Source organism: Martes martes, assembly GCF_963455335.1.
Source record: "Martes martes genome assembly, chromosome: 3".
In the NCBI taxonomy this organism is placed as follows: domain Eukaryota; kingdom Metazoa; phylum Chordata; class Mammalia; order Carnivora; family Mustelidae; genus Martes; species Martes martes.
In genome coordinates this window covers 188,258,939-188,278,198 of record NC_137890.1, presented here as the reverse complement: position 1 = coordinate 188,278,198, position 19,260 = coordinate 188,258,939, and the positions used below count along the sequence as shown (strand labels likewise).

General features: G+C 35.8%; 1 protein-coding gene across 2 annotated transcripts in view; it reads left to right on the top strand.

Moving 5' to 3' along the window:
* The window catches only part of SLC39A10 (solute carrier family 39 member 10), a 112,573-nt gene that overhangs the window by 70,783 nt on the left and 22,530 nt on the right, over positions 1–19,260 (top strand). For both annotated transcript variants that reach the window (XM_080799840.1, XM_080799841.1), the window contains 3 exons: positions 2,220–3,244; positions 5,719–5,926; positions 18,059–18,228. In XM_080799840.1, coding sequence (XP_080655966.1) covers positions 2,231–3,244; positions 5,719–5,926; positions 18,059–18,228 — 1,392 coding nt within the window. In that variant the 5' untranslated portion in view covers positions 2,220–2,230. The remainder of the gene's footprint in view (positions 1–2,219; positions 3,245–5,718; positions 5,927–18,058; positions 18,229–19,260) is intronic.

Here is a 19,260-nt window from a genome sequence, read left to right as displayed (position 1 = left end):
CAAGAGTCATATGCTTTACCTGAGGCACCCCCACCTACCCCATTTTTGTTTTAAAGACCCGTGGCTTGCCCTTCTGTTAAAAAAAAAAAAAAAAATTAGTGTGTGATTGATTGGTAGGGGGAAGCAGAAGAAGAGGGGAAGCAGACTCCCTGCTGAGCCCAGAGCCCAAGACAGGGCTCCATCTCATAACCTCAAGGTCATGGCCTGAGCTGAAACCAAGAGTTAGACACACAACCGACTGAGCCACCCAGGTGCCCTGTGTCTTTTTAATCTCTTATTGATATCTTCTGAAGAACAGAAATTCCTTAATTTTAATTGGAGTATTCTTTATCCGTTCCCCTTTATAATGTTTTTTATGTTTGGTTTTGAATGTCTTGAAGCTAGTCTCCCAAATCTTCCAGATCTACACTTTTCCGTATAGTAGGTATCAGCCACGTGTGGTATATTTAGCACTTGAAGTGTGGTTAGTTGGAATTAGGATGTTCTGTAAGCGTAAAATACATGCTGGATTTCAACGACATAGTATTAAAAAAGAATGTAAAAATCTAGGTTTTTATGTCTTTTATATTTATTACATGTTGAAATGATAATATTTTGCATTTATAGTGAGTTAAATAAAATACAACATGGAAATGACTTTGACCTGTTTATTCTAGAACATTTTAAAATTAATTGACTCACTTGCATTTCTATATTCTAGAAGTGTGCTGTCCAGTAGAACTTTCTGTGATGATGGACATGTTCTATATCTACACTGTTCAGTGTAGTACCCATGAGCTGAAAGTGTCTATTGAGTGTTTACAGTTTAGCTGAGGTGATTGAGAAGCTGAATTTTAAATGTAGTTAGTTTAAATTTAAGCAGCGATATGTGGGTAGTGGCTACCATATTGAATGGCACAGTTCTGGACACTTGATTGCTTTAACATTTGTTGCTTTTTAGGTTTACAAGTGTCTGAATTGATTTTTATATATGATGTGAGGTAGGGGCCAAGTTTTATTTATTTATTTTTTCTTCCAAATGTAAAACAGATTGACCAGGCACCAGGGAAAAGAGAATCTTTACTATTTATTTACTCATTCATTCATTCATTCATTCATTTTTAAGTTTTTTATTTATGTGACAGAGAGAGTACAAGTAGGCAGAGCAATAGGCAGAGGGAGAGGGCAAGCAGACCCCCCACTGAGCAGGGAGCCTGACTCAGGACTCGAGTCCAAGACCCTGGGACCATGACCTGAACTGAAGGCAGCCGCTTAACTGACTGAGCCGCCCAGGTGCCCCACATCTTTACTATTTTTAGACTTTGTTTTGTTTCTTTGGTACATTTGTTTGTTCTTCCACTAAATACCACAGCTACTTTAGTAGCTGGTAGAGTAAGTGCTCCTCTCTTATTCTTCGTGAAGTCTTGACCGTTCTTAGACTTTACTTTTTCCACATAAGTATTAAAAATGCCTCACCAATTTTCAGTTTCTTCTGGGATTTTGATTGATACTACATTGGATCTGTATCACATCCAGTCATGAACACGATAGAGCCATTCATTTATTTAGGTCTTTTCATTTCTCAGTAATATGTGATCTTTTATTTATGTAAACGTCTTACACATCTTTTGTTAGGTTTATTTCTAGCTATTGGTATGATAAATGATACTGTTTTCTAATTTCATTTTATAATTATTGCTAGTGTCTAGAAATAAAATTGGTTTTGGGTTATTGTCCTTAATATGACAGTTTTACTGAATTAACTTACTCTTATAGATTCTTTTGGATTTCCTACATACCCAGTTCTGCCGTTAGTGAATAATGATATTTTTCTTTCTGATTCTTATACCTTTTACCATTCTGTTTCGTCTTGTATACTGCACTGAACAGGACCTCAAGAACAAGGATCAGTTAGCTTCCATAAAGGACCAGATAAGAAGGAAGCCAGCAGTTCCTGTATAACTATATGGTAGATTCTTAAGTGTTATGCTTAAAGGGAGTCAGGATAGTCTATAGATGGAGTGATGAGCAATCTGTTCTAATTTGAAGGACTGTACACTATTTTGATAAATTAAAAGGGGCCATTTTTAATAGGGAATTGAAGAAGGAAAGTGATTTATAGCACTGAAAGAAATGTGAAACGTTTGCCTCATGGATTGACAATTGCTGGAGAGTTTATGATTGTATTGAATGTATCTAAGTACGAACTAATGCCTGCTTCTCTTTTTAAATCCCTTTAGGAAAAATAGAAATGAAGGTACATATGCATACAAAATTTTGCCTCATTTGTTTGCTGACATTTATTTTCCATCACTGCAACCATTGCCATGAAGAACATGACCATGGTTCTGAGGAACATCACAGACATCGTCGTGGAATGACAGAATCGGAGTCAAGCAAATTTTCAGTGCTGGATGCTGAAAATGAAAAAAAATATTATATTGAAAAACTTTTTGACCGTTATGGTGAAAATGGAAGATTATCCTTTTTTGGTCTGGAGAAACTTTTAACAAACTTGGGCCTTGGAGAGATAAAAGTAGTTGAGATTAATCATGAGGATCTTGGCCACGATCATGTTTCTCACTTAGATATTTTGGCAGTTCAAGAGGGAAAGCATTTTCACTCCCATAACCACCAGCATTCCCACAATCATTTAAATTCAGAAAATCAAACTGTGACGAGCATATCAACAAAAAGAACCCATAAGTGTGATCCAGAGAAAGAGACAATTGAAGTATCTGTCAAATCTGATGATAAACACATGCATGACCATAGTCATCGCTTATGTCATCACCATTGTTTGCATCATCACCTCGATCATAACGGCACTCGCCATTTTCCTAATGATTCCATTGCTCACAGCGAGCGTGGGGAGACTAGCCATGAACCTTCAACAGAGACCAATAAAACACAGGAACAGTCTGAAAGTAAGCTACCGAAAGGAAAGAGGAAGAGAAAAGGGAAGAAAAGTAATGAAAATTCTGAGGTTATTACACCAGGTTTTCCCCCCAACCATGTTCAGGGTGAACAGTATGAGCATAATCGGGTCCACAAACCTGATCGTGTACATAACCCAGGTCATTCTCATGTACGCCTTCCAGAACATAATGGTCATGATCCTGGTCATGTACACCAAGATCTTAATCCTGATAATGAAGGTGAACTTCGACATACTAGAAAACGAGAAGCACCACACGTTAAAAAAAGTGCAATTTATTCAGCTGCTACTCACAAAGACCATAATGAAGATGACCGTCAGCATGAGGTAGGTGTAAAGAAGATGGTTGCTCCATAATTCTCAAATAATTGTGGAACATTGTAAATAAAAAAAGAGGTAACAGTGGAGAATAGTCTATTATATTCAAACTTACTTCCAGATAATGTTCCTGAACAAAATTCTTTAAGGAATTAAAATCAGATTAAAGTTTTTTATCTGGATTTTCATTTGCAGTGTTCTCAAATATGGGTTCCTCAAATCTAAATACTTTAAGGTTGTAAGAACATATATTCCTTATTTTACTTTCCAGCTTATGACTTGTTTTGACTTCCCAAGTTAGATTTCATTTTGTTATTGCTAGTTGGTTCTAGATGTTTGAAAATTGAAGTCCTTTTTGTTCACCTGCCCTGTTGGAAAGTAGGCATTTTCTTTTTCATAATTACTAACTTAAATGAATTAACTACAGAATGGTTCCCAGTCATTGATGTAGCTCTAAAGTCAGTTATTTTATATATGTGGTAGGTTTGTTTTTTCTATGTCACTTTATTATAGGGCCTACTTCCTCATAATTAATTTTTTTTCATGTCTTTGGCAGTTGTAGGGTGCATGCAAAAAGATAAGATAATAGGAAGATCCACTAGTAATGGGATGGTTGTCCTATCCTTTAAAATTTTTATGTTCCTTTGAATACTTTCACATTTGATTGGTTCTTTCTCAATTTTTTTAATTACTTAAACATGTTTTTTTTGTTGCATTAACAGTATATCAACATCCTTGTTTAATTCTAATTTTTAGTGCTTATTAAAGTTTAGAAAATTGTTGAACTTACTTATTGTTCACACGTATAAAAAGCAGCGCTATACAATCTGATGGGGGAAATGACCTCACCCTTTTGTTTCTGTCTCTATTATTGAAGTATATTTTGCATCTGTGGAAATATCTCTGTGTTTCTTCCCTATGTAAATAATCAGATACTGGTTTTCAGCAGCACTGATTTTTTAAAATTAATTTAAAAAAATTTTTATTAACATATAATGTGTTATTAGCCCCAGGGATACAGGTCGTGAATTGCTAGATTTACACTTCACAGCACTCACCATAGCACATACCCTTTCCAATGTTCATAACCCAACCACCCTCTCCCTACCCACCTCCCCCCAGCAACCCTCAGTTTGTTTTGTGAGATTGAGAGTCTCTTATGGTTTGTCTCCCTCCCGACCCCATCTTGTTTCATTTATTCTTTTCCTACCCTGCAAACCCCCCATGTTGCCTCTGCACTTCCACACATCAGAGAGATTATATGATAATTGTCTTTCTCTGATTGACTTATTTTGCTCAGCATAATACCCTCTAGTTCCATCCACGTCATTGCAAATGGCAAGATTTCATTTCTTTTGATGGCTGCATAGTATTCCATTGTATATATATACCACATCTTCTTTATCCATTCATCTGTTGATGGACATCTAGGTTCTTTCCCTAGTTTGGCTGTTGTGGACATTGCTGCTATAAACATTCAGGTGCACGCCAGCAACACTGATTTTAAAATCCCTTATATTTTAGAATCTCGGTGTACTTGTAAGGAAATACTTTTATTTATTTACTACCATAGGTAATATCCTAGAATCATCTCTTGATCATGACCAGACATTATCATTAATGTTACTTTTTCTATCAGACTTGTGGGGTCTATATCAGAGATGTTGTTTTATATCCTTACAGGTCTGATGCATAGTTTAATGATGAATTCTGATGAATTTTCCCAGGATTTCTAGAAATGTTCTATGCACTGGATAGAGTAGTACCTCATGTTAATACCTGAGAAGGATACTTTTCTTTTTATATGTTTTGATTTTGTTTTATGTACCATAAATAAAATCATATAATGAGGTTGCAAGTCAGTAAATAAGCATGCAACCAAAGTGTATGATGTATGAAAAAAAAGCACTCTCTCTCCTCTGCCTTTGTTTTAGATATTTGCTATATAATAGGTCCAGACTTGTTTGCTATTTGTTTTCTGCTTTGTTTTGTTTTTACTTAACCAGTGGACGCTGCCTTCTTTTATCTTCCACTTAGAGCATTGGGCTAGAATTCCCCAATAGAATATTTTTTGGGGTACCTTAGATAATCAAAATGTCTATATTGTGTATTTTAATACAAAGTTGTTAAAATTCTCTGTTTAATAATCTGGAATTATTGACGATTGCACTTTGAATAGGGAAATGATTTTTCTCTTCACTCTTTATGAATGTAGTTGTGAGTGATTTTTATTAATTATTGAGGAAAGTTATAATCTTTCATGTGTTGGAGTGAAAAATGGCTTAAAGTCCATGTAGAGTTGGGTAGTGAAGTTGAATTTCAGTCATAAATTCTTAATGAAAATCTTTATTATAATAGATACCTGTATTACAGGTTATTTTCAAATGATATTTAGACTATTTTTTATTACACAGTAATTTATTTTTCTGCTTAATCTTCTTAAAATACTCATTTACTTAATTTGTTTTATCAATTTTTTGCAGTGTTTGAACGTCACCCAGTTGTTAAAATACTACGGTCATGGTGCCAATTCTCCAATCTCACCTGATTTATTTACATATCTTTGCCCTGCTTTATTATATCAAATCGACAGCAGACTTTGTATCGAACATTTTGACAAACTTTTAGTTGAAGATTTAAATAAGGATAAAAATCAGGTTCCTGAAGATAAGGCAAATATAGGGGCATCAGGTAAGAAAGATTGAAGTTTTTTTTTTCCCCCCTCAGACTAGTCTCTGTACTATTTTAAAAATGTAATTGAATTAGAAAGTAATTCCAAATTACTGTTTTCCTTTTGGTGACTTTCAGTATGTTTTAGTCAGGATTAGATATGAATGTTTAAAAAAGATTGGGGAAAGACAAGAGGCACAATAGAGTTTACTTGTCTTTTCAAGACAAAGATTATGAAGGAGGGTTTTGCTATGGATAGAGAACCAGATTAAAAAGAAAATAAAGATTCGTGATAAATTGATTCTTCTTGAGGAGCAAATGTTAATAATGGGGCTGCCAATTAAAGTTATTGGTATTATAATTACTTACCTTAATCTTAGAGTAGAGGGCCTCTGTGAAAAGCTAAGATTAAGTTTATAAGGAAGTAAAAAAGGGAAGCCACTGTGGTCACACTCTATGAATGTCAGAAATGCCAGTGACTGGCACATGAATTCATTGTGGGCAGTTTTATAGAGAGCCTCAACGAAAGTAAAACCAAAACTCTTTTCAGTATTCTGTCTAGGCTCTTTTCAAACCATGTCTGGTTGGCTGGATAACCCCAGCTTGATGTTCACAGGCATCTCCCACTTAATATTTCTAAAACTTCTACTCCACGAAAAGTTTGTACTTCTTACTGAATCTCAAATGCCCTAACAGTTCATTTTTTTTAATAAAATCTGAAAATCTTTGGCATTTTTCTCTTAAGGTTTTGTTCTTCCTTTTTTCCCTGCATAATCAGTTGTCAAGTCCCGTTGAGTCTCCTCTTAAATTCCTTCTAGCTCTATCCACTCCACCATAACTTGGTTTTTGATTGAATTGTTGAAATAACTTCATTACCTTCCCTTTCTAAAAATGCAGATGAGATTTTCCGACACAGAGTTTTTTCTTTTTGGTGACCGCTAACGTACTTTAACAGACATTGCAGGCATTCTTCTAGACTCAGTGACTTTTACTTCTTGCAACAGTTATGGAAGGGGGAGAATGTTCTGTTAACTTCCCCCAAATCTCAGAGCTCGTCAGTGACAGTGCTAGGATTCAAGCTGAGGGAATTTAGCCATTTTGCTATCCATGTGCTAAGTGTTTCACATGCTCCCCCCGCCCCCACACTAAATTTTAACAGTATTTTATTGAATTATTTTTGTTTAAAGATTTACTTATTTTAGAGAGAGAGAGAGAGAGCACAAGCGAGTTTGCAGGTGGTTATTAGCACTGTCAGAAATGAAGGGGCAGAGGGAGTGGGGGAGAGAGAATCCTCAAGCAGGCTCCTGACTGAGTGCAGAGCTAGATGCAGGGCTCAGTCCCCTGAGGTTATGACCTGAGCCGAAATCAAGAGTTGAATGCTTAACCAGTTGAACTACCCAGGCACCCCACTCTATTGAATTATTATGTGAGGGAGCTATTATATGATTTCTGATTCTTACAGACGTTCAAACTGTGGTATAGAAAGGTTTTGTAACTTGCCTACGTTTCCCCGGGCCTAATAAATGGTACAGCCCACCACACCTGAGGTTTGTTACAAATCCTCTGGGCAGTTAATCACTACGCTGTTACCTTCCAAATTTAGTTGATTTGGATATCCCCTTTATAATTTTGCCATGTATCTTTATACTATTCAATATTTTTCATTAGATCTCTAGTATTTGTCATTTTATCTTTTATATTGTAAGCAGTAATGTCTGTGAGAACGTAGATTTGTTGTGATGTGCTAGTTGAATTTTTTCTCCTATATTTTAGGAAACTGTATTATGCTGTATTGTTCGAATTTCAGAGTCCTTTACTTGGCGGATCAGGCTTTCCAGGATATGATCCTTGCCTACCTACTTCTCTATCCTTATCCCCCACCATTCATATCTGTCCTCTCAGTCCTAACCATAACAAACTCCCGTTGATAGATTATTCTGTTTTTCCCTCAGTTATCTCTGCCTTTTCACATTCTGAACCTTTCTGTTTGAGTGACTACTATGATTTCTCAAAGATTCAGCTCAAGGGTTAGACTCTCTGGAATAACTTACTAACCATCCTGGGCTTCATTAAGCTCCCTTCCTTGGCGCGCTCCGTATGTCTCCGTCCCAGTACAGAGCTTAGGGGATTTTCATAATAGGATTTGTTAACTGTTTTTGTTGGACTTCAGTTGCTTAAAGGAAGTGACTGGGTCTTTTGAACAAAAAGAAAGCATTCACATATTGATTGAATGAATAAATTACTTTATATTAATCTGTAAGCTTTCAGTTATAACCCAGGAAAGACCCTTGTTGAAAATGAGTCTTTGAAGATCATTTTATGAATGCAGTTGACCTCTGAACAACACAGATATGAGCTGCACGTGTATACTTGTATGCAGATATTTTTCGAGAAATATATTGGAAAGTTTCTTGAAGGTTTACAGCAATTTGAAAAAACTCACTGATGAACCACGTAGCCTAGAAATACTGAAGAAAGTAAGAAAAAGATACTATTGTAAGAATACAGTATATAACATACAAAATATGTGTTGTTTATGTTAACAGTAAGGCTTCTAATCTACAGTAGGCTATTAATAGTTACATTGGGGAGGAGTTAAAAGTTTTACTTGGATTTTTGGCTGCATATGGAGGGGTAGAGGTTTGTCCCCTAATCTCACTCCTTCAAGGGTCAGTTGTGTATTAGGCAGCTTAGTATACTTTGATAATATAGTCTTCTCAGAATGAGTAGAATTCTCATGGACTTGATCATGTGGAAAAGCACAGTGAAGGCAGTTCTGGTTGAAATGCCCAAGCTGGAGAGGCACTGTTGCATAGTAGTGAAAGTAAACTGGTATGTATGAATATGGACCAAAAATGGGATTCTGACAAAAGATTGAGAAGGCAGAGTTTAGCATAGGAATAAGGTAGACATGTTTAAGGATATCAGAGTCCAGTATATATGTAAGAGTTTTATTTTGGATCTAGAGATTCATTAAAGCTTGAAAAACTACAAGGGAGAGGAAATGCCCTCCATACATAACAAATCAGTCTTACAGGTACCTACCTACTGGTTAGTTTCTTTGCAATAAGAACGTAACTTTAGATAAAATTAGTCGTAATGGCCTGTATTTATTGGGACCATACTGTGTACTGTTCTAAAGACTTTCACAAGGATATTTAATTTGTTAAACCAATGAGATGGGCACTTTTATTTACTTCTATTTGCTGAGGAAAGGGGGCTTTGAGAAGTAACTTGTCCAAGGTCACGTAGATGCTGGGTAGCAGAGCCGTGATACGAACTAGAGTATTCTCCATCTAAAGCCTATAATTGTAACCTGTATGCCACTGTTCACTGCTTCCTGCTGAAAAGGATCTTAACTTGGGGTGCCTGGGTGGCTTAGTCCGTTAAGCAGCTGCCTTTGGCTCAGGTCATGATCCCAGAGTCCTGGAATCGAGCCCTGCATGGGGCTCCTTGCTCAGCTGAGAGCCTGCTTCTCCCTCTCCTTCTGTCTGCTGCTCTGCTTACTTGTGCTCTGTCTCTCTCTGTCAAATAAATAAATAAAATCTTGAAAAAAGGTTCTTAACTCTGCTTTGCTAGCAAAAGTGGCCAGGAGATACAGAGAGTTATATATGGTTACATTTAGTAGTGCTTTGACAGGTAATGGAGACATGGGCAACAAAGTGTTGGTGTGAGTAAGTATGCTGGAAGTGTGGATGATCTAAACGAAACAGAACACCCCAAAATAGTCTTGTTAAATGGTACCTGTTTCAGGTAAGATCAGTAAAAACAGAGAATTTAAGTCCTCATAGTAGCTTTGAATTCTGGTTTTTGAACAGATAAAATACGTTCCCTTTGCTGGCTTCATGTTCATTGATCTTTGTAGATGAGTAAAGACCTTAAGAACCACAGTCTCTAAGGTGCTTACAAATGCCCACTGAGGCAGGAGAAAACGGGAAGTTAGGTCAGAGATTATTTGACTTAAATTAAAAACAAGACACATTTGTTCTTTACGTGGAAAACAAACTGACAGGATTGTTGCCTCTAGAGTTAAAACTAGTAGCCTTTTTTTTTTGGTAAGGCTTCTAAGAAATTCCAGTCGTTTTTACATCCACTCTGGATTATAACTTAAAGTTTTCAGTGTTTTAATATTGACATAATCGTATATTTTAACAGAGCTGTTGGCAGATGCTTGACAATCATAACATTGAAAATTGGAGTTTATTCAATCCAAAAAGCCTTAGAGGAAATTATGCTTGCTTTGAAAACAAATATATAATAGTGAATATTGATTAGTTGTTTGCAGGTGGTTATTAGCACTGTCAGAAATGAAGCTCGAATTAAGTATGTCTTGATAGATGCTAATAATTGTTGGAGAGATTGCCCTGCTAGTAATTATTTTTAATGACTGCTGCACTATTAAGAAAGGTTAACTTGTTCCATATAAATCTCCCATAGTGACACAGCTACTATCTCATTACTGTTCAAAGTCTGCTGTAAACCAAGTACGCCATATACTGTGTATGTTAGAAATCGTTTGTTTCACAAGATTGGCTCATTTAGTCATAGAGTTGACCCTAGCTTAATTACCAAGGGGGGGTAACAGTTGTGAATAGGCCGCTAAGCATTTTCTGCCAATTAAAATGCTGAAACAGTGTAGAAAACTGCCATCTTGCACATGCTTTGAACTGAGTTAATTAGAAAGTTTCCACAGATGAGCGCTTCTTTTTAAAAGAATGCATTTTCTCTCTAGATAATGAGAAAGGGAGTTGGTGAATAACTAAGCTTGAAGACCTTTAACGTTTTAAGCGACCTAATTTGCAGAATAAGTGAAGCTTGTTTCAGACATTTAACGTTTTTTTATTGTATATGGTATCTTGGGTGCAAATAAAGGAAACATTTGTTAGTTGTATTTAATAGTTTGTATATTGTTGTTTTGCATAAGTTTTAGAAAAGATGCCTTTAATTGTTTGTTGTTGTTTTGGGATCTTTTTTTGGTTTGTTTTATTCTAAACAAGTTGTGATTTAAAAAGCACAATAATTTGGTTAGGAATTAGAAAAATTTTATTACCTGAATTGCTTTTTTTCTACACCTAGGAAACTGTACTAGAGTTTATGTAAGTGTAAATATAAAAGTTAATTCTAAAAATAAGTGTTTTGGTTTTTTTTTTAAGATTTTGTTTATTTATTTGGAATAGAGGGAGCCAGGGAAGGGAGTGGGAGAAGCAGGCTCCGCACTGAACAGGAAGCCAGACTCAGGGCTGGATCCCAGGATCACGACCTGAGCCGAAGGTAGACACTTAACCGACTGAGCCACCCAGAGGCCCCTAAAAATTAAGTCTTTAAATAACACAGGATAATATTTCAAGTACAATAAAATCAAAACTGTTTCTTCTCATAGGTCAAAAGGATAGTAATTGTCTTTGAAGATTTACAAGTTGTGAGGAGAATGACTGTTAAAATTTTAGTGCTGGAAAGCTTTAATTACTTTTAAAAAATTAACGGATCAGTATAAGAAAGCGTGTGTATAATAACACTTGTGAGAGATAGTAGGCTGTTTTGCTAATGACATAGTTGTGATGGAAAACCTATAGAAATACCTGGAAATCTATAGACAATACCTGGAAATTTTCCAACTTACCTGAAATGGGAAATATAGCTCTTTATCCCTTATTTCTTATCACTGGCAAAAATAAGTGATAATTTATGTTAGATGGGACATAAATACTTTAACTTTGCTCTCACATATATTTTCAGGTGACATTGAAATAAATATAAGTATATTCTAATGATTTTATGTAATTACTTGTCTTTGGATCCTCCTTTGGTGAACCCATCTCTAAGAGTTAAATACATAAGTGGTAAATCACTTGGCTGAGAATTCCCTGAAAATAGTGTGATTTAATGGAGAATATAGTGGATTAAGAGAGGACTTTGGGTTTAGTTTTTACTTTGCCATTTTATTTTAGCTAGCTATTTGATTATTTTTTATTATGGTAAAATACAAATAACCCAAGATTTGCCATTGTGGACCCTGAAATGTGCAAATCAGTGGCACTTACTACATTACAATGTTGTGCAACCATCAAACTTATTATTTTTTTTTAAAGAATTTTTATTTATTTATTTGACAGACAGAGATCACAAGTAGGCAGAGAGGCAGGCAGAGAGAGAGGAGGAAGCAGGCTCCCCGCTGAGCAGAGAGCCCGATGCGGGGCTCGATCCCAGGACCCTGGGATCATGACCTGAGCCGAAGGCAGAGGCTTTAACCCACTGAGCCACCCAGGCGCCCCCAAACTTATTTTTTTAAAGATTTTGTTTTTAGGTAATCTCCGTACCCAGCATGGGGCTAGGACATCTCTGAGATCAAACGAGACTTGTATGCTCCACTGACTGAGGCCCCCAAGCACCCCAAGCTGTCTGCTACAAAAATTTTTTTTATCACCCCAAATAGAAACTATAAACGATAAGCAACGCATCGTCATTTCCTTTTCCTCCTAGCCCTTGGTAACATCTCATCTTTTTTGTTTCTGAATTTGGCTGTTCTGTTGTAGATAGTTCTTGTAAATGGAATCATTCAGTATTTGTCTTTGTGTCTGGTTTATTTCACTCATTGTTCTGAAGTTTCATCCATATTGTAGCATCTGTTAGAACTCCATTCCTTTTTATGGCTGAATAATATTCCATTAAACGTATATACTGCATTTTGTTAATCCATTCATCCATTGATGGACACTTGGTTGTTTCCAGCTTTTGGCTATTTTGAATAATGCTGTAATGAACACAGGCATGCAAGTATCTGTCTGCTTTCAATTCTTTTAGGGTATATACCTAGGAGTGGAATTCCTGTGTCAAAGTGATTCCTTTTAGCTTTTTGAGGAATTACCAAACCATTTCTAGAGTGGCTGTGCCATTTTACATTTCCCTCAGCAATGTACCAGGGTTCCAGATTCTCTGCATCTTTGCCAGTGTGTGTGTGTGTGTGTGTGTGTGTGTGTGTGTGTGTGTGTGTGTGTTTACCAGCCATTCTAGTAGGTGTGAAATTGTATTATTTTAACATTTAACCTTTCTCTGCCTCAGTATGCAAATCTGTAAAGTAGAAGGACATTGATCTACATTAGAATTTTCCAAATCATGTTTTGTAGGACCCTGGTTCACGGAGATACACTAATGGGTTCCATGATCAAGTGAGTTAGAAAAATGCCACATGCTCTGTTCGTCTTGCAGAGATTCTTGGGCTTGTTAAGCTGTTAGAGGCTCTCAGGGAACTTGTGTGGCCAAGAATTACCAAATCTTTCTGATCATTAAATTCTCCTCTCACTCCCCTTGGAATACCACCTGAGAATTAGATGAACATGGTTTGTACAACACCAGTGTAGATTATTAAATTCCTTTCAATGTATACAGTATGACCCTGCCAGTTTAAGGAGCTCCTGGTAAGCAAGGAACTGAAAAAATTACCTTTTTAAAGGGGCAAAATAATTGACATCTTTTAAAAGTTGTTTTTCTTTTTATAATTTCCAACTCTGTCAATCAAGTCAAGGTCTGTAAGGAAGAAGAATTAAACTATATTATAATTGTCCCAGTTGTGCCCTCTATTTTAAGTACAAAATATGTTACTGGAAGTTACAGGGTCGTTTTTAGTCCTAGAATTTATTTTTTTTAGATCAATTAAAAAAAATCTTTTGAAGGTAGCAAGCATACTAAATGTATCTCCTCTAGTTTGAAAAATGAGACAATTCTTATTCTAAAAACAGGTATTCTATATATATAAAGGTGTTCAAAGTTATACAAATTATTTAATTTTAATCTAAGCATAGTCTTTTTCTGATTCTTGGTTTTTATTGTTGGTCAATAACCAATTTATTGATAATCACTTGACTGTGTGACCAGAAAACCAAAAGCATTTATATTAATTATTTTTTTGAAGTGTGTGTTTATATGCATGCATGTATGTGTATATGTATATATGTACCAACTCGTTCTGGAGGGCCACTGTCCAAGCTCAGTGTAATACCATTTTACTGAAGGATTCCAAGTGGCATCATTCACATTTTATTCTAAGTAAGTGGCATTCGCACAAAGATACATTGAGGATGGCGCCCTGGTGGGTAGTGCTCTGATGCTGGATAGATTTATGTAAGGCTTTCTTCTTGGTGGGATTATGTTTTCTTGTATTTCCTGAGTTTCAGATGTCTAATATCACAAATGCCAAAGATTTTCTAATCATAAAGTGGGCTTCTCTCTTTAAAGCATTTCTTATCTTAGTTCACAAATTTACTTTCCCAAGTGCATGAGAAAGAGAGAATTTCATAGCTGATTCATTAAAAATTATACCTGGGAGTGTGTAATGTGCGACATGTACTCATTTGCGCACACATAAACTCATACACCCTTTCGTACTCAGACCCTCCCTCAACCATTTATGTAAGCACTTGGGTAATTTAATGTGTCGGTCTGTCAGTGATTGGTCTTAAGTTACAAGATATTGAGCTCACGTGTCATATTGGCAAATTGATGTTTCACAAATTCAGTTTTGGTTGATATGTCATTTGGTAACTTGGTTTTTAGCTACTTAACCAAAAGCCATTTGAGACTCTTTAAGTCATCTCAGAATAGTGCAGAATGTTTATGGTTTCATAGACTCTTTCTTAGACTTCTTCATATTCAGAACATCCTTAGCCAGAGATTAAGATGAGAATTTTAGAATGGAAATATTTGCTTAGAATAATGTTCATTTTCAAATAAAATTTTTACGAGTAGGGAATAGAATCACATTTTCTCTCAACTCTTTAATGATAAGCTTTTTAGAAATATGCTTACAAGAATATATGTTGGTTTAATAGGGCCTTACTCTGTAATGTCAAATTTTAAAATATGCTTCTAATGCTAATTTATTAAATTATTTTGTATAAGTTAATCATCTTAAATGTCTACTATATCAAATTAATGGTATTTTCTTTATAATAAGATACAGGAATTTAATTTCTATTGCAGATATCTTGAAAAGCAAATCCAGAAAGGAATGAATATATATTTCTTAGTGTAGAATATAATATAACCCTAGAAAAAAGAAAAGATCAGATTAAATAAGATTTACCCAAGTAGATTTTGGTAAATGTAGATTCTAATTTAGTATCTTAATCTGGTTATATGAATTGTCTTGGACTTGGGGACATAGGTATAAAATAAGAAATACTTTTGTTGAATAAATCGGGTGCCTAATTCCAGTGCATTTTTGAACAAGATAATTCTGACTAATGCAAATTTCTAGTAGTTATGAAAAGTCATAAAATTTGTTTATGTAGTATATTTTGGGTTTCATCTGTAGTTTTGGCAGTCCCCATCCATATATATTAGTGAGTATGTACAGAATATCTTGGAATATGAATTACTGGCTTTTCTAAGTAGTTTTTTTTTTTAAGTTAACATATATTATTTGTTTCAGAATGCAGGTCTGTAGTTCATAAGTCTTATATAATTCACAGTGTTCACCATAGACTATCCTCCCCAGTGTCCATCACCCAGCCACCCCATCCCTCCCACCCCCCTCTAAGTAGTTTTTAGTTCTGTTTTTAAGTTCTTGAGTGAAGTTGCTTTTAGATAGATTGTTTTGAGAAAAAGTGCTTCTAAATTGAATTATTGCCAAAGTAAGGAAAAATGCATTTGGGAAGGGAGAGTTGTATATTACTATATGAGACATTTTATCTTTAGGTTAATGTATTTATTACTGGCCTCAATTTGTCACGTTTAGTTATTACAGGTATCTTTTGTCCTTTTTTTCCCCAGATAGTATGATTGGAGCTACAGAGCTGTGGTAGTTTTGACAAACCTTTGTTGGTTTAGTTGGCCGGTAACTTTATTGTCTTCCTGAGTTTATGTATACTAATGGCCCCTTTACTCCAACCTGTTTACTCAGGCTCTCCCACTGATGTTTTTTTTTTAATTATTATTTTTTTTAAATTTTTATTTATTTATTTATTTGACAGAGATCACAAGCAGGCAGAGAGGCAGGCAGAGAGAGAGAGCAAGGGAAGCAGGCTCCCTGCTGAGCAGAGAGCCCGATGCGGGGCTCGATCCCAGGACCCTGAGATCACGACCTGAGCCGAAGGCAGAGGCTTTAACCCACTGAGCCACCCAGGCGCCCCTCTCCCACTGATTTTATTGTTCTTGCCTATGCTTGGGGGACAAGGAGATAAACTAACTTGGTCATCATTATTAAGTCAACTTTTAAACCTTATTTGACCTTCCTTTTTTCTTTTTAAAATAGGGTTTTTTTTACCTCAGTTCCCTTTTGCCTTACAGTCTCAACCATAGTTGGGGGAATCCTTACCTTACCCATTTTCACTAACAAGGATATGGACTTCATAATGAATCTTTTTCCTTCCCTCTTCCTTCCTTCCTCCCAAATCTTTGTAGGCATTAAAGCCACTGAATCCAAAGTCTGGTTGTGTGTTTCCATCTTCTTTTGGCCTTTTCGATTACCCATGTTTGTATTAGAAATTACATGTTAGATACAGAGTAAACCATAGAGCTTCCATTCGTAGTAGATGACCTGTTGGTTTAGTCCTGAGAGCTAATTTAGCTTAGATTTAGTTTATAGTGTTAATGTTATTGGATACTGTTACTAAAATGTCCAGTGAAACAGTGCAATTGTATTGATAAAGTTCAGCATCTAGTGGGTCAATTAAAGTTTCATTTCTTTACCTATCCTTCTCTTTGTCTTTGACAATTTTTTACCTTGTTGAAGAAATGTATTTTCCTTTGTTCTCTTACCATAACAGCGAGCATACGATCTCTCAGCAGATTTATAGTCCTTTTGGGTTTGATGAGAAAAACAGCATTTTAGATTAAAAACTTTACAAAATTTTCATTCTTTAGTGAAATTTTCTATGGATAAAAATTAAGCAGAATTTTTAAAATATTTCTGTTTCATTTAAGCCATTAATAGAGTGTAGTATTTTTTTTTTTAGAGAGAGCATGTGCCTGTACATGTGAGCAGAGGTGGGGGAGGGGCGTGGGGGCAAGGCAGAGGGGAGGGAGAATCTTAAGCAGGTTCCACACCCAGCATAGGGACATATGACGGCATTGATCTCACCATCCTGAGATCATGACCTAAATCAAGAGTCTGAACTTAACCTACTGAGCCACCCAGCTGCCCCTAAAGTAATCTCACTTTAAGTGAAAATGCCCCACCCCGTGAACCATGGGCATTATTTCTGGTATCTAATCAGCTTATAAAGAGCTAAAAGAAATGTGCAGAGAATGCCCCCTTTTCTGTCACACTTGTGTATTCTCACAAATCATATTGTGGAAACATTTCTCTTGTATTCTGGTTACAGAATATAATTATTACTATATAATATAATATAGAATACAGTAACTATATATCATGTCATGTATTAATATATAATGTATAATATATATTAATAATATAATATAGAATATAATAGATACTATATAATCAGTAAAATTATATAGTGAAATTTTTAAAAAGTAGAAAATGATACAGAAAGCCAAATTGGAAGAAAGGGAATTTGGAGCTGGTTGTAGAGTAAAGATGGTATCACGGGGGATGGTGCTGAATTATCTTTAGAGAAACTGAGAAATGAAATACAAAAAAAAAAAAAAAACTAACAGTAATAGGGCTTTTTTTGTATCTCTTTTGAATATGTTTACATTTTGGACTGATACGTTAAGCTTCTTAAACTTTGTATTAGAAAGATTTACAAAGTTAACACTAGATACTTGGCTTCCTCTGATGATCACAGGAGAGTTTTATAATTATATTCTCTAAATAAACAGTTTTTTATTGCTATGGCTTTACCTTTATACCTTGGTAGAATTTTATTTATAGTCTAGATATTAGGAGTGAATCACAGCCAGAAGTCATTTGAAGTCCCTGTTTCTGATAAGGTGGGCTACTGAGAGTACTATTTATAACTATACAACGAAGGTCTGGATTTCTTAATTCTTGTAAGTATTCCGTTTGGCTATGCAGATATTTGTCTTGTTTTTACACACAGCGGTGCCAAAATGTAAAACTTCTTAAAAAGCATAGTCAGGGCAAGATAGTCTATCTCCCATGACTCATTTATCTTATGTTGATTGTTCTTTAGAGCTGTTTGGTTTATATTGTCATATTAATGTTGACTATTGATTTCTTTCCTACAGCATGGATTTGTGGTATCATTTCTATCACTGTCATTAGCCTGCTTTCCTTGCTAGGCGTGATCTTGGTTCCCATCATTAACCAAGGATGCTTCAAATTTCTTCTCACATTCCTTGTTGCACTAGCTGTAGGAACAATGAGTGGAGATGCCCTTCTTCATCTACTGCCCCATGTAAGAAAACTTTTTAATCTTTAAAAAAATAAAAATAAAAATATTTAAGCTAAAAGTGTCCTTCATTACCAAGCTATGTAGCACACTAACCTAGTATTTGTTTTATTTGCTTGTAGGATGAAGTATTCTTCCCATTTGCGTAGTTTTAATAGCAACACTTTTGAAATAAATTGAATCGTTAGGTTTTAAAATAGCAACAAAAATTGGTAACATCAGTTTTACTTTTTCCCGTCACAGTGTATACATACCAAATCACTATGCCGTCCGCTTTAAGTGTCTTACAGTTTTGTAAGTCAGTTTAACATCAGTAGAGCTGGAATTAAAAAAAAAAAAATTGCTCTGTTAGCAGTTCCGAAAATGAATACGTGAAAAGGTACCCCACTCACTGATTTTTATCCGTATGCTGTATCAGGAAAGCCTTGAGAAGAAATACATTAGGGTCTCGCAGTGATTGTGCCACATGGCCGGTGTGCCCAGGCATCGTATTTGCTCGGGAAGAGGCTGACGCGCTCAGTTCACGGTTTCAGGCATTGAGCTCTCTGCACTTGGGGCTGTTTATCTTTTCGCCTGGCAGCCCACTTATTTTCTTCTATTCCCAGGACACTTCTTTTATTTATTTTTTAAAGATGTACTTATTTGAGAGCGCCAGACAGAGAGTGTGGGCCTGGGTGAGTGAGGGAGGGGGGTGCAGAGAGAGAGTCATCAGGCAGGTTCCCTGTGGAAGGTGGAGCCCACCCAGCTCCATCCCAGCTCGCAGGAGATGGTGACCCGAGCTGAAACCACGCGCAGGAAACTCAACCGACTGCCCTGTGCCCCGTATCCCAGGAGACACTTCTAATGTTATGGTCTTACGCCCACACACCTAATTACCTTGCTTATCCCCCTCCCAGGTAGGAGTATTTTATCCAGTATTACTGCTTTTACTTCAAATTATGAAAATACTGGGGCTTTTTCTTTTCCAAATGCAAAATTACAGGTTTGAGGTTTTTTTTTTTTGTTTTTTTTTTTTTTAATATTCCTACCACCTCCTTG